Raw genomic sequence first — 14,235 nt, 5'->3', positions numbered from 1 at the left:
CTAATGCTGTTGGAGCTATTCACTCAGTTTTGTTTTTCTCTCCTACAAACCCAAGCTTCCTACTGTGACCCCTCGCAAAGTACTGCCCCCGCCCCCTCCTGATTCCCCTGTACCAAACCTAAGTATAAAAAACGCATTGGGGCGCCGGCTTGAACCTGAAGGTCAAACTCAAAAGGCGTAAGACAATGAGTGCAAAATATATGATTTTAGTGTCTTCGAGAAATATGTGTCACGTAGTTAATAAAGGATAAACTAATCACCAAGCAAAGAAGTGTACTACCCATTAAAAAAAGTAAAATTCTGCTGAGCAGTAATATATAAGCATTTTGATATGTATCTAGCACATGTCTTTTTCTAAATCCGAGATGTAAAATTAATACTGATACACGAAAATGACCATGGATAGTGAAAGAGGACAATAATTGTAACCATAACAGAAATGGACTTGAGCCGACCATACCGAAAAAATTGAGTATGTGCTGGAGTAAGTTTTCTTACGTTACTTAGACCATAAAAAAGAGAAAACGGCATCGCGGTGGCCAAGGGGGAGTAACCAAAGTAGACTTATTTTGCTAATATTCTTAAGAAGTTTGCCAATACGATTACACGGAGAGGGCTGCATGCCGTTTAATAAATACCAAATTCACTGAAATAATAGACGTGAGTGAGGTAATGGTGCATGATCGCAGAAGATGGAGAAGACTAATAAACAGCGACCCTATATAAGGATGGGAAAAGCTGAAAAAAAGATGATTGAAATGAAAAAAATTTGAAAATCAGAAGATAATATCCAGACATTGGATAATGTCTGTGCAAAATAACGGATCATATGTAAGCTCCTCAACAGTAGTGGGAATGCTTTACCTGTACTACCCATTATGCCTTTAGTGGTCATCAGAAGATGTAATCTACTTCCTACAATAGTTCTTACTTTCACTCAGCGAGGGCACTGACTATATTTAAATTATATAATACAAATGATTAAGAATGAAAAAAAAAATCTGTTTGATGTGTGTTATGACTGCACTTTGTAAAAAGAAAAATGAATAAAAAAATCACTGTCATTATATGATTTTGTGGCTCTTTTGCTTAACTGTCAGTGTCACTCGAGAAGCAGACCCTGACGTCAGTTGAAGGCAGCGACTGGTTATTATGAACAAGGTCCTTTGATTATACTACTCTGATAATATATTTGAAAGACCTTGGTTATGATAAGGTATGGCCGTCACCCTAGTTAGTTAGTTAGTTATTTTATTAACAAAAAATATACAATTGGTACAAATTGACCACAAAGAGACAATACAATACAAAGTGGACAGTATCTCTTCTGTCCTTGCAAGTACATGGCCTACAAAGAAAAATACAACATCAACACAAATACAACATCAAGCGCAAATAACATAAGCCTGTAAGACTATAAAAAACGAAAAAAATTGACTTACTACAGAGAAAAACGTAGTCACACCACTATCCAGTATCAAGTCCTAACACATAATGCTTGAAAAAAAGGAAAAGTTTATTTGAAGAAAAACATAAAATAGAAGACAAAGCCGCACATTACTTATAAATATGAAGAACTTCATAAACATATGTACCCAAATCAACAACATTATCATTTTCATTTAATAAAGTACTCAGAGACTCATAACTTAAGTTTGTATATTTATACCTACATGGCATTCACAGGACAACTGATCAGAACCCTTAACTCTGAAGGAGTTCGGCTCCACCTACCTGTTTCTATACGAAGGTTATGGGACATGAGTCGTATACGACTGAAAGCTTCGCGAATATAATCAGAGATATATAATTTATCAGTATATAGTTTATGTATTTCTAACTTGGGATTCAGTTTGTTTTTGTAAGTCACATATTTTGTTGCTGAAGCTGGTCTATTTCTAATTGATGATATGATATCAACTAGTGGGTCAATTTGATCATGAAAGGCTAGTGAAACTTGAATAAATCTATACCCAGGGGAGTCTGCACTCCTACACATTGCATACGCAATATGAAAAGGCTCTTCCCTGTCAGGATTAGACAACCTAGACATAAGAAAACGTTTTCGTTTTGATCCCACGATGAGCAGTGCTGGGGGTATCCCAGACTCCGCCAAACACCAATATGTACAGGTATTCACCCTTACACCTAGAGGACTTTCTACTAAATGATTATAATTACTTATTGTTTTTTGTAATGTTAACCATGTTTCTGACCCATAAAACAAGGATGAAGTCGCTACTGCTTCAACAACCTTCTTCTTGAAATAGAATGTCATTTTAGTATTCGTGTTGCAGAATATTGAGAACTTATTTGAGGTTGATTTCCAATTTGGCTGATGGAGAGAGAGGCAAGTTTTTAACTTCCCGTCATCTGTGAACCAAGTTCGTAGGTCAAAATAATGGTCACAGTAATTTATAGTTTGACCTTGAACTGTTATTGACAACTGGTCATCTACACTTTTGTTTATCACGAAAAATTTGCTCTTTTTTTTTTTTTTATTTAGCTGCATGCCATATTCATTACAATAATTCATCATAATATCAAATTTTTTAATACACATTTTTCGCGAAGTGGCAACAATCACTGCGTCATCCATGAAAAAAAGCACATGTAAATTACCCAAAACACTGTCAACACCCTAACCATTTTATCCATATAAATGACAAACAGCGCGCAACTAGTGGGAGCCCCCTGTCGTACACCGACAGAACTATCGATCACAGCTGTTCTTAAAACATTCTTAGTGTTACTGTACATCTCTTTAATTGCTGACAACATTCTTTTCCCACATCCTAGTTCTTTCAAATAATTTATCATTTTTCTTCTGGGAACTCTGTCATAAGCTTTACTGAAATCTACAAACATTACATAGAGTTTTTCCTTCTTAAAAGTAGCCAAATCTATTAACAATATTAATGACAATATTTATTCTATACATCCTCTTTTTTTCTGTGCTCCAGCTTGACACTTATCTATAATGAACCATAATTTCAGTCTATTCAATAGCAATATGTCATATATCCTACCCATCTTATCCATGATACATATCCCTCTATAATTTCCACACGCCATTCTGTTTCCAGATTTAAAAAGTACAACAACTTTACTGTATCTCCATCATGACAAGTAATTTAAACTCAAAAACAAAGCATTAAACACGGTCAAGAAAAACATCAACCACAAGACGGGCAGGTGAACAAACAATCCGGGGCATAAGCCACAGTAGCTTTAATTCATATCCATGTCCTTCAGAGCATCATCTACTTCTTGCGGAGTGCAAGGATCGTCAAGAACAGGGATATATGGGGCGTCATCAAGATCATTTACACCTTCATTTTGATTATTCATATTACCTGGATTTAAAAGCGATTCAAAATGGGTCTCGAATTTTCCCGTCGTCTGGTTGCAATGTATTTGCCTCTCATATCTGTCCCATCCAGTCTATAGCTCCCAGATTACTTTAGAATAATTGCACTAAAGTAAACGCTCCCATCTAGGTTTTGTCACATCCAAATCAACACTTCTACCTTTCACTTTACATTTTTCGGCTACTCTGCTGATCGTATCGAAGCCTTCACTCATTATAATTTCTATGCAGCCCCTGTCTACATTAATCATATTCGGAGGTTGAATTTGACTCATGTTACGTGAAATAATTTTTTTAATCAACTGATGATTATCAGGTTTCATGTAAGACAGTCCTAAATTTGAATGGCAACTTTTGACTCCTGTCTTCAGTACCACACCCAAGGGGGCGTGATCAGATCCTCGTATGCCTTGATTTACTTCTAAGCATTCTATCAAATGAATACATTCTCTTGCTATTACTATACACAAATCCAACTCTGATACCCATTCTCTCTTTCTATATGACATATTTCCACCCATTATGAGAGATGATTCATTACAACTAACGATCTATTGTTACAAATGTCAAGAAGCTTTCGTCCATTGTTATTAACATGATTATCCGGAATATTCTCATGGTCATAAGGAACGCCTTCTTTATCAACAATATTTAGGTAGCCTACACGGGCATTAAAGCCTCCCATAACAACTATTTAACGCTCCTTTCTATCCAAGCTCGATGATGGCATTAGAGGGTACCTCCAACACCTAGGCCTCCTAGACCCTAGACCCTTACCCCATTCGCTTCTCTGACCCAGTTTTATAAGGATTTAGCATATCTAATATACGATATATCTGCATCAAGGCCCACATAAATCTTGTGAGCTTACGATGCTATCTACAGTACTTAATAAGGAAGTAAGTTTTGCATTCTCTCTCTCTCTCTCTCTCGTTATTAAATTTGCTTTCTTTTAATTACTCGATAATTACTGCTTTCTAATCAGCGTTCAAACTTCATCAAACGTTGTATGAGGTTACCTAATTTTCTTTCTCTTTCACAATTTATTTGTGAAAGGAAAACATTCTTACGCAAAGGGGAAAACATTACAATCTTCTGTTAATTGCTCACTTATTAATTAATATGAGTGATTTTTATATAAATTTCATTAATTCCTATTAATCTCTACCACTGAAAGAAATTAAGGTCTAGCCGAAAATTGTAAAACAAACTATGTAACAGAGGCAACCTTTTTTCCTGTACATGATATGTTGAATATATTTAGTACATTTTCTAACTTTACCGAGTCAGACTTGCGGAGTCTACATACTATTTTACCTACGACTTCAGGCTCACGTAACATGCATAGGGGTTTATGCTAAACACTGCCTGAATTAATCTTAACCTGTAGCGTACATTTGTCCCCTCAAGTCCCTTGGTTTAACCCTGAATAGGTGCGACGGGTCGTCACGACCCGAGGAGTGTTTAAAAAATGTTTTTTTTCTCATAAATCATCGTCTATCTCGAATCTGGGTGTGATCGATCTGCAAGAAGCCAGCAGAACACACACTATAATCATGTCAGAACCTGCATTTACCTTGTCTTTGTCCTTCACCCTTTTCTGAGTAATTGTGTCTTTTGAACATGTGTGGGATACAAAGGCAAAGTTATCAAGTAGTCATTTCCTGTCTAACATTGTTGACACTTATATAGTTTTGTATTGTTGGAAACTATAGGTAGATGGTGTGTGTACATTATGCATGCCATTGGTTGTGGCTGAGATGCCTTATATTGCCATTTGGTCCAATTTCCTTCGAATGCCAATTTCTCACTTTTTGCTTTTTTTTTTTTTTTTTTTTGCATTTCTCATCAACAATGGCCAATAGGTAGTATTCTCTGGGCATGGATGTCATCAACTTACTTCTAATGAAATTAGAAAGTGTTGTTGATGATAGTTTAGAGGGTGCTGACACCTCTATTGCAATAAGCTCAAGTTTGTGTAACGAAGGGTTGGAGGTGAAGAAGATGAAGATGACCTTGAAATGATTACAGACAAGAGGGGGAGAGAGGGGGTGGGAAGCAGTGGGTCTGTGCCTTTTTTGGTGACAGATTACATCAGCTTATGTCAATAAATCATTGACACACTGTAGAGAGAGAGAGAGAGAGAGAGAGAGAGAGAGAGAGAGAGAGAGAGAGAGAGAGAGAGAGAGAGACAGACAGACAGACAGACAGACGACAGAGACAGAGACAGAGAGAGAGAGAGACAGAGAGAGAGAGAGAGAAAGAGAGAGAGAGAGAGACAGAGAGAGAGAGAGAGAGAATAATAATTTTGATATGACAGTAAATTACATCTTAGTGCAGATCTTTTTACATAATTCCGTTCTATGATAATATGAGTTTATTCTATAAAAATATTAGCCACTTCCTATTTCATTTAGGTACCAAAACAATTCGTGAAATTTTGACAATTTTTTGGCCAAAAAAACATACCCTTTTTTTTCCTCTTTTCTAATTTTGACCTCTATGGGTCCGACACCTTTTCTGGCAGTCACATATTGTAAATAGTAGTTTTAGGAAGGATTCCCTCAATTTTTGTGTGTATATAGCGTATTTTGTATTTTTAAAAAATATTTTATAAATTATTGTTTGAGAGAGAGAGAGAGAGAGAGAGAGAGAGAGATAACATTTCTGATATAACGGTAAATTACATCTTAGTGCAGATCTTTTTACATAATTCCGTTCGTTCAAGGATAATATGAGTTTATTTTATAAAAAAAATTAGCCACTTCCTATTTCATTTAGGTACCAAAAAAAATTTGTGAAATTTTGACTTTTTTTTTGGCCAAAAAAACCTACCCTTTTTTTCCTTTTCAGATTTTGACCTCTATGGGTCCGACACCTTTTCTGGCAGTCACATATTGTAAATAATAGTTTTAGGAAGGATTCCCTCAATTTTTGTGTGTATATAGCATATTTTGTATTTTTTGTAAGTATTTTTGAAAATTATTTTTTGTATATACTTATTTTTTTAATATATTTGTAATAAATATTCAATTTGTAGATGGGTATTATTTATCTCCTCAGTAGTGTTCAGCAATGGTGAAATTGATTTTAGAAATTAAAATATACAGCATAGCTACAGTTCTTGAATTTCACAAATTTTTCTGAGTGTTCGGGTCGAGCTCGACCCCACACACCTTTAAAGGGGTACCAAAATAGCGAAACCTATCCAGGGTTTTAATTGCGTTTTTCTTGTTGACACCAAAAGCAAAGGCTAGAGTCTCTTACAAGACACATTCATTATAGTACGTACATATGAATAGCTTTAGACAGACTAACTATCGATGTTTTACAGGAGATATTCTTCAGAAAATACGTAACCAAAATTCCTCCAAAGGATGGAGCTATGGAGAATCTGGATGCAATGAAAAAAGAACTGGTCCACAGTTGAAGGGGTGGAAGTGTTACGTCTACAGAAAGTGATGAACAAGTTATTATCACATTGGTTAACGAAGCCTGGGATACAGAGATAACTAGTAGCTATTGTAAACAGTTGCATTTCACATCAAGCACACTTCGTAAAGTAATTGGTGGCTTCATTGACCGATAACGAAAACGTTCCATAACTGATTTGAAATAAAATGAAGACCTTTCGGTCATCCGCTCGCTAAGAAATAGGTAGATAAAGCAAATAAGGTTACCTAGAACTGCGGATTTCTTTATGCGAATTTAGATCTTAAAGATTATTTAAACTTTTATAATACATCAGGGGAATACTTCTCACTTCCATCAAGGGGAAAGGACAATAAAAGTAATGAAAAACAAAACAGTAAAAATACAGATAGTCTCAACAGTTCTTGAAAAGAAATCTGAAGATGATGAAAAAGAAACCTGTACCAAAAACACTTGCCATGATGAAGATGAGCCCCACACCAGCCATTATCCTCTTGGTCCGGATCTTCTTGGGGAAGGTGGGTTCCCTCACGCCCGTGATAGGGTTTCGTTCCTCACAGGGTGCCTTAGCAGCGAACTCGGGCCGAGGCCTTTCTTCTTCTTCTTGGAAATCGGTGCAGTCCCAGTGGTGGGCCAGCGAAGCACTCTTCCGCTTCCAGTACTCCAAGAAGGACACAGCTAAGAACACAAGGAGACAACCAGGAAAAATTATACACTGATGTCCGCCATGCGTAGGAAAATTTACATGACTTAAAGTACCTTCTTTCCTAGCGAGGGATCAAATAAAAAAAAATACATATACATCGAAAGGAAATATAAACGAAGGCATCGAGAAAACTTCCAAAAGTAGGTAGACGATAATGACGCCGAGAGAATAAGAATGGTAAACATTTAATACAAATGTCACTGATTTTTAAAGAAAGAAAGAAAAAAAAAGAGAAAAAATCAGAATCATGTGAATCATGTATGGAAAGTTTGCTCCACATCATAGCTATTCTTTTACCTTCTATTTGTTATGTTTCTTGAAAAAAAATCGAAATGGAAAGTATATCTTAGACTTTGTTTAATATTCTTGTATTAATCATTAAGAAACCCTCATTTGTGGTAACAGCTTACTTCTGATCAAGTGACCAATTTGCCTGTAATATTATCGAGGCCTACTGAGACAAGCTCCTCTGGTTCTCGTGATTCTATTCTAACTTGCATCTTCTATGCTTGTCCTTTATTTATTTCCAAGATCTCCCCTCCGTACGGTTGTCCTCATTTCTCTAGAATCACCTCCTTTATCATTTGCATTACCTCCTCTTGCACACATGAATCTATCTTATTACATTTACGCTTTTTACGCTACTGGATTGAACGAATCTTTCCCTCAGATAAGTCCCAATATATCAAGTTTCGTGTCTCGTAGTTAATTGATTTAAGACATATACGCCTTCATTTGCTCGGTCACAGCTTGGTGAACTTGGAGTGACCTGGGTTGAAATGCCAAGTGCTGTGCTCGTCAACTATCTTTGCTGCAAAGCGCATCCTTTCCCCATATAACGACGAAGGAGTCATTACTCACTGCAAGAGAATAATTTTAGCACAGAAGCGCATTTATACCAACTGAAGCTCTAGAACGGAATTAATCTTGCACTATGTGTTAATCTACCTTACAGACATAAAGAAACGTCTACAAGCAAAAGTAATTCATTATACTGCACCCAGACACTGAAGAGAAAGACTATAGTAGATAATCATTTAAAGAACCAATCACTTACCCCAAAATGAGACAAATATGGCGTAGAAAACTGTGCCTGGGTGGTCGAAGAGGTAGGAGATCCTGGCATAGACACAAATATCGTGCAGGTCCCAAGTCTTGCAACCGAATTTGACGTTACACAGAGGGCACATTTTGAACTGACCCTTCGTATTGCAGATTTCGTTGGCTGGAGTGTTCAGATTGATGGTCATGACGCCATAGAGGAACACAAGGAGGCCCACTACAGCTGCTGGAAGTAGCCACCCGGTGTACAAGCCTGGACAGATGGAAAGCATAGGATGACCTAGTCATAAAATACACCTTTTATAGGCTTATGACCATATCAGTAGCATCAAACAGTATATTTTATATCATATCTGAGATGATATTATGAGAGTGACTTCCTTATAAAACAAACGGCACTTTCGTCTGATGACAATGAGGCATTTGAGCAATGGAAAATTGACTACTAAGGATAACTACTGAGGAGAGCAGTCACTTTAATAATGCTCTCTTTTTCTTCAAGTAACATTTACGAACACACACACACACAAAGAATGCAGTTACCAGCTATGATTGGAAGTTCTTCTTCACATATTTAATTATTTCCCACCGTGTGATCAGTTTTAAATCATGACCTCTGATGCTAACGATGCCTAGGCTGTTTATTTTTATAACTATCCATTGCCAAAGTCTAAATAAATAATATCCGTACTTTCAATGATTAACCACCGTAAAAACGTAAACGAATAACTTATTATGGAATCTAATTTCATCTCCATTTAGCATTTAAGGGTTTCCCTCTCTGTGTTCCTGTACTTGGGGACGGCCTCTATCATCTCTCGCTTAGGCCCAACATAAGCACATTACGTAATGGACGGATAATTGTGTGTGGAGTGATATGACGAAATTATTGTTATCGTCTCTTTTGAGCTGCAACACCTAACATTAATCTACGCCGTGAAAAAAGTTATCAAAATTCTTGCCATTGATTACATTAGCAATGCAAAAAAAAACAAAAACAAAATTATGCATACAACTGGTGAACTTTCACTTTTTGAAATAAAATGAAATCAGGTAGAAAAACGCTGGTAAGAATTTTAATTTTAAAGCGTAACATATCTAAGGATGTGATAAAAGGATAATTGAATCTTTTAAATCAATTCGGCACGCAGTCAGCATTCTGTTAACCTCCAGTATCACTGCAATACTCCAGCCTCTCCCATATTTCTCGATACTTTACTGCTCTTGATCGAGATGTGGCAGGTTTGCCATCAACAACGAGGACTGACTTAGACATGAATGCTATTTTTTTTCGTCTCTTTTTACGGACACCACCCTCTAGAACGAATTTAAATTCAGTAAGACAGCAGACGAGAGAGTTTGGAGGTTCCGGAGGCAGTAGTATCGCAGAAGCAGGTTCATAATAGACATTTTTCTCTCTCCAAACCTTGTCGCGATTTTTAATTTAACTACGTTTTGAAATACGTTCTTCTCTGTCTACAGTTCTCACAGCGTTTTCCTTAGATTTCATAGTCGATACTATGTGGCCTCTTTATTTTGTTACATTTTACAACTGGAAAATAAAATGACTTCCCTATCCTCTTTCATTTCCTGAGGAGCTACATCGAATTTATTACAATTTTTCAACGCAGTCTGTAAAATAAAGACAGCCTTGTCTTTGCAACACTAATCAAACGAAGGAATCAAGTGCCTCTTGACCTGAATCTGAAGCACAAACTTACATTTTACATAGGAAACTTTTACATTCTCTTATTTTTTCAATAAATTTCCTTCCATCCAGGTCAAATCCAATATGATCCGAAATAAATAAAATAATTGAGTATAAAAAGTCAATGAATAGATGAAGAGGGAGAGAATGCAATCATTTCCAAATAAATCCACCTCCCTAGCGTACCGACAACGTTAAACTTGTAGAACGAAAGCACGATAAACGTGTCTTGTTCAGAACTTCGGGACAATACGCAATGTGTCCAGGCCGCATGTTTCCCAAGTCTGGAAGAGTATAGGGATAGGGGAAAATTAGGACCAATCAAAGCGTGTGGAGCTGATCCATGACGTCACAAGCCACGCCTTTTAGCTCCTCAATCGAATATCCATTACTGCCAGTCACGATGGATTTTCAAGTATATAATTTTGCAACTTGTTATGAAAATATTATTTATGTAGTAAATATCGACTTTACGAGCAGGCAGGAATTAACAGGAACTGGCCACTATTACCAAGAGGAAGAAGCCAATAATGCACAATATATTTCACGGTGTATCTCATTTGAAGAATATATAGTTGTTAATAAATTAGTGTTGCATTGTGTTTAAATATATCTGACTAAAATTTATAGGTCATACAAGCTGTAAACTGTGAAATTGGTAAGTTTTTCTTCGGCATTGTAACTAGCAGTAATGGATATGTGACTGAGGAGCTAAAAAGGAGTGGCTTGTGATGTCATGGATCCAGCTCCACGCGCTTTGATTAGTTCCTAATTTTCACCCTATCCCTATACTCTTCCAGACTTGGGAAATATGCGTCTGGCGTGCCGTCCGACATTTCGCTGGCTCCTATATACGTTTGGAAAATGAAGGTACCTGTTTGTGAGCTTGAGGATGGTGCTTAACATCCCTAGAGACTGGACTTGGGTTTCGCCCGTTTATATACCACCGTCACTTTTCACTGTGTAGAAATAATGCTAGTGAATTCAGATTCAGTTCCTGAATACTAATTCAAGAGGGAAGACATCGTATGAAGGGTCATTTCAGATCACCTAGCCAAGCGAAGTAGATGCCAATCTTCTCGCCAAAATAATCCCGGATGTGGTCCAGTGGTTGGTACTTGAACCATTTGCCCCACCGCGCCCAGTAGTGGTACAGGATCTGACGGGGATTCAGCTGCGTCGGGTCCTTCAGGCCTTTCGGGATCTCGTACGGACCCTGATCGATTCAGAGAAGGGGAGAATTAGTAAAAATGAAGGAGCTGAGCTCATAAAGAGATGAAGAAACATACATATGTCTTGATAAGTAAATAAACAAATGCACGAAAAGGTAGAGTTAAAGGTATATCAACCTTAAAGCATGAAAAGGCAACATACATGATTAGAGGCACTAAAGAATATGCGAGACTTCATTAGTAAAGAGGTTGAATATGTGAACTGACAAATAAATTGCTGTATGAGGCTTTATAATTTGTGTGTAATAAACTTAAACACACAGACAGCTACACATACACACGTGCACTCTCTAACTCTCTCTTTCAATTACAAACACATACACACACGTATATATATATACATACATATATATATGAGTGTGTGTATGTATGTACATATATATGACTTTAAAATGAACACGTAAACAAGTAGGAAAGCAAAAACGTAAAATGCACGAAGAGTGCTGCATATATACATAAGAAAACTTACTCAGATACTAATGATTAGATAACCACACGAGTAAAAAGGTTGTGATAAGTAATGAGGCATAATACAAAAATGAAAACCTTTAGAGATAAACTGATTGTTACTAAATGAAGAGATACTTAACAGAATAAACCGATAAATAATACAAGCTTTGATGACTGAGCAAACAAAAAAATATGAAGACAAAGAAAATGGGAAATAAAATTATTTTAATACATATTTAAGATCTGAACCTGAAAACCGTTCAAAAACTCATTAAAAAAAACCAATTCGTCAGATAACAGTACAAAAGTGAAATGTGGCATGAATAAAAATCCAATCTAATTCTCTTGAAGACAGCAAACCATATCCCTGGAGTACCTAAGGCCAGATTTCATTTGTAGTTTTTAACAAAATCAAATGTAACTGTGAACATGGTACAAGGCCAGAAAAAAAAAAAATCTCTGAATCACATTAAACTTACCAAACAAATAGTGCAAAGGACATGTTTGGTAATGTTAACAAATTCATCATTGTGTTTCATGGTAATGAATAAGAACAAAATGACACTAGCAACCATTTTTGTAAGTATTGCAGCATTTGGGTGATGAGATAAAAAGGCTTTTTAAGTGTAATTTAAATGACACGAATATAATTTATTACAATGAGGCATCAGGCTTTCAAATCCTCTTCATTGACCTTTCCTCTCCTACTTGAAGTTGAAAGTAATCTGAAAAGTATCTATTAACGACCCAGATTTTTTCTTAATGAATACACATTCAACTTATTAAAACACTAATGATTTTGGGCAAAGAGACTCCACAATTATATATATTTACATACATACAGTCTCTATGAAAGAAGGCCCCCTCGACTTTGGACCTCCTTGGCGTGGCGCTTGAATCTTTAGAATTCGTTCCCGGGTTCGAATCCAAGAGTCCTATTTATATTATTGTTTATTAATTTGGATTGTCTTAAGGAAATTTCCATTTTTGGTAAAATTTATTGACCTGATAAGGTATCGTAGCTACGTAGGACTGAGGTTTGTATCTGAAACTAATAGTGAGAACTGTGGTAAGACCATCAACTACCCAATAATGCTTGGCTCTGAGGAATATTCATGGGATTATTCACATTGATACCTCAAGGGAAGAAATATCCTCAAGATGGACTCCAGGGGTGGTCTTTCTGGGGATAGGACTCTTGGCAATCGGTTTGGTTTGCCTATTAATATGATAAGGGTGGGGAATGGGGATTATTAGGTTTGGTTTACACATAAACCACTATAATTGTGTTAGTGCCATCTTCTGTGGGCTAGGGTAGGGAATAAACATTTGGGAGTCAGGTCTTACTGGTGCCATTGCCAGAAGGATAAACTCCGCGAAAGGCTGGTAATATCCTTTCAAGATTTCCAGGTATATTCACTTACTTTTTCACCTTACCCCATTCTTTATATGATTAGTAACAAAGAAACATGGACCCTTTGATACCCTTTTAGCACAGATGACGACCTCTGCACCTTCCTCTGACAACCTGTGCTTGGACATGGCCAGGGAAATTCGCCAGAAATATATGCGAAATAGTACCACGGATATTTGAGACATTTTCTTGTGATAAGTACTTGATGTTTATTCTAGAAGATCCTAATTGCGTCAAAGGACAGGTGTCTAAACACTGCTCCTACAGGAGCCCTTGAAAATGTGCTGTCCTTTGAGTTACCATCTGCTGTTCTACAAATGGCAAATTGACGATACCTTCGCGCTTTTTAAATCCAAGTATGAAAACGATAGGTTTCTTGATTTTATTCATAGGGCACGCGGAAATATAGAATTTAAACTACCTTTCTTAGATGTTTTAGTCTTACGACAATATGATCATTTTAACACTTCAGTTTACAGAACTAGGTTCAAACTTTTATGGTCACTGTTTTTATGGCTTTAAATTAAAATCATTTACATTACTTCATCGTGCCTTCTCATTGACATCTAGTTGGGCGTTTCTTCACGAAGAAATCCACTTTTTGCATCAATATTTTACAAGTAGTTATTTTACCACCACATTTTTTAGAGGTATGTCTTTGAACTTCTTAATAATGTTTTCTTTCTAAAAGACTCCTTACCTTCAATGCCTAAGCTCCCATTTTATGCAAATGTACCTTTAATCCATGACAAAAACCTCTATGATGCACTAGGAAAACTTATATTGTATTATGTACCAGCTATTAAATCTAATATCTTCCTGACAAATCCATTTAGTTTGAAATTTTTGTTTAAATTCAAG

General features: G+C 36.4%; 1 protein-coding gene across 4 annotated transcripts in view; it reads right to left on the bottom strand.

Annotated features, from left to right (window-relative positions):
• LOC135196939 (anoctamin-7-like) overlaps positions 1-14,235 on the bottom strand; it is a 694,520-nt gene that overhangs the window by 25,147 nt on the left and 655,138 nt on the right. For all 4 annotated transcript variants that reach the window (XM_064223781.1, XM_064223782.1, XM_064223783.1 and 1 more), the window contains 3 exons: positions 11,329-11,494; positions 8,566-8,823; positions 7,260-7,480 (listed from right to left, as the gene is read on the bottom strand). In XM_064223781.1, coding sequence (XP_064079851.1) covers positions 7,260-7,480; positions 8,566-8,823; positions 11,329-11,494 — 645 coding nt within the window. The remainder of the gene's footprint in view (positions 1-7,259; positions 7,481-8,565; positions 8,824-11,328; positions 11,495-14,235) is intronic.

Source organism: Macrobrachium nipponense, chromosome 18 (assembly GCF_015104395.2).
Source record: "Macrobrachium nipponense isolate FS-2020 chromosome 18, ASM1510439v2, whole genome shotgun sequence".
Lineage (NCBI taxonomy): Eukaryota > Metazoa > Arthropoda > Malacostraca > Decapoda > Palaemonidae > Macrobrachium > Macrobrachium nipponense.
The sequence above is the reverse complement of the archived record's forward strand: the minus strand, read 5'-3'. Positions and strand labels throughout refer to the sequence as shown.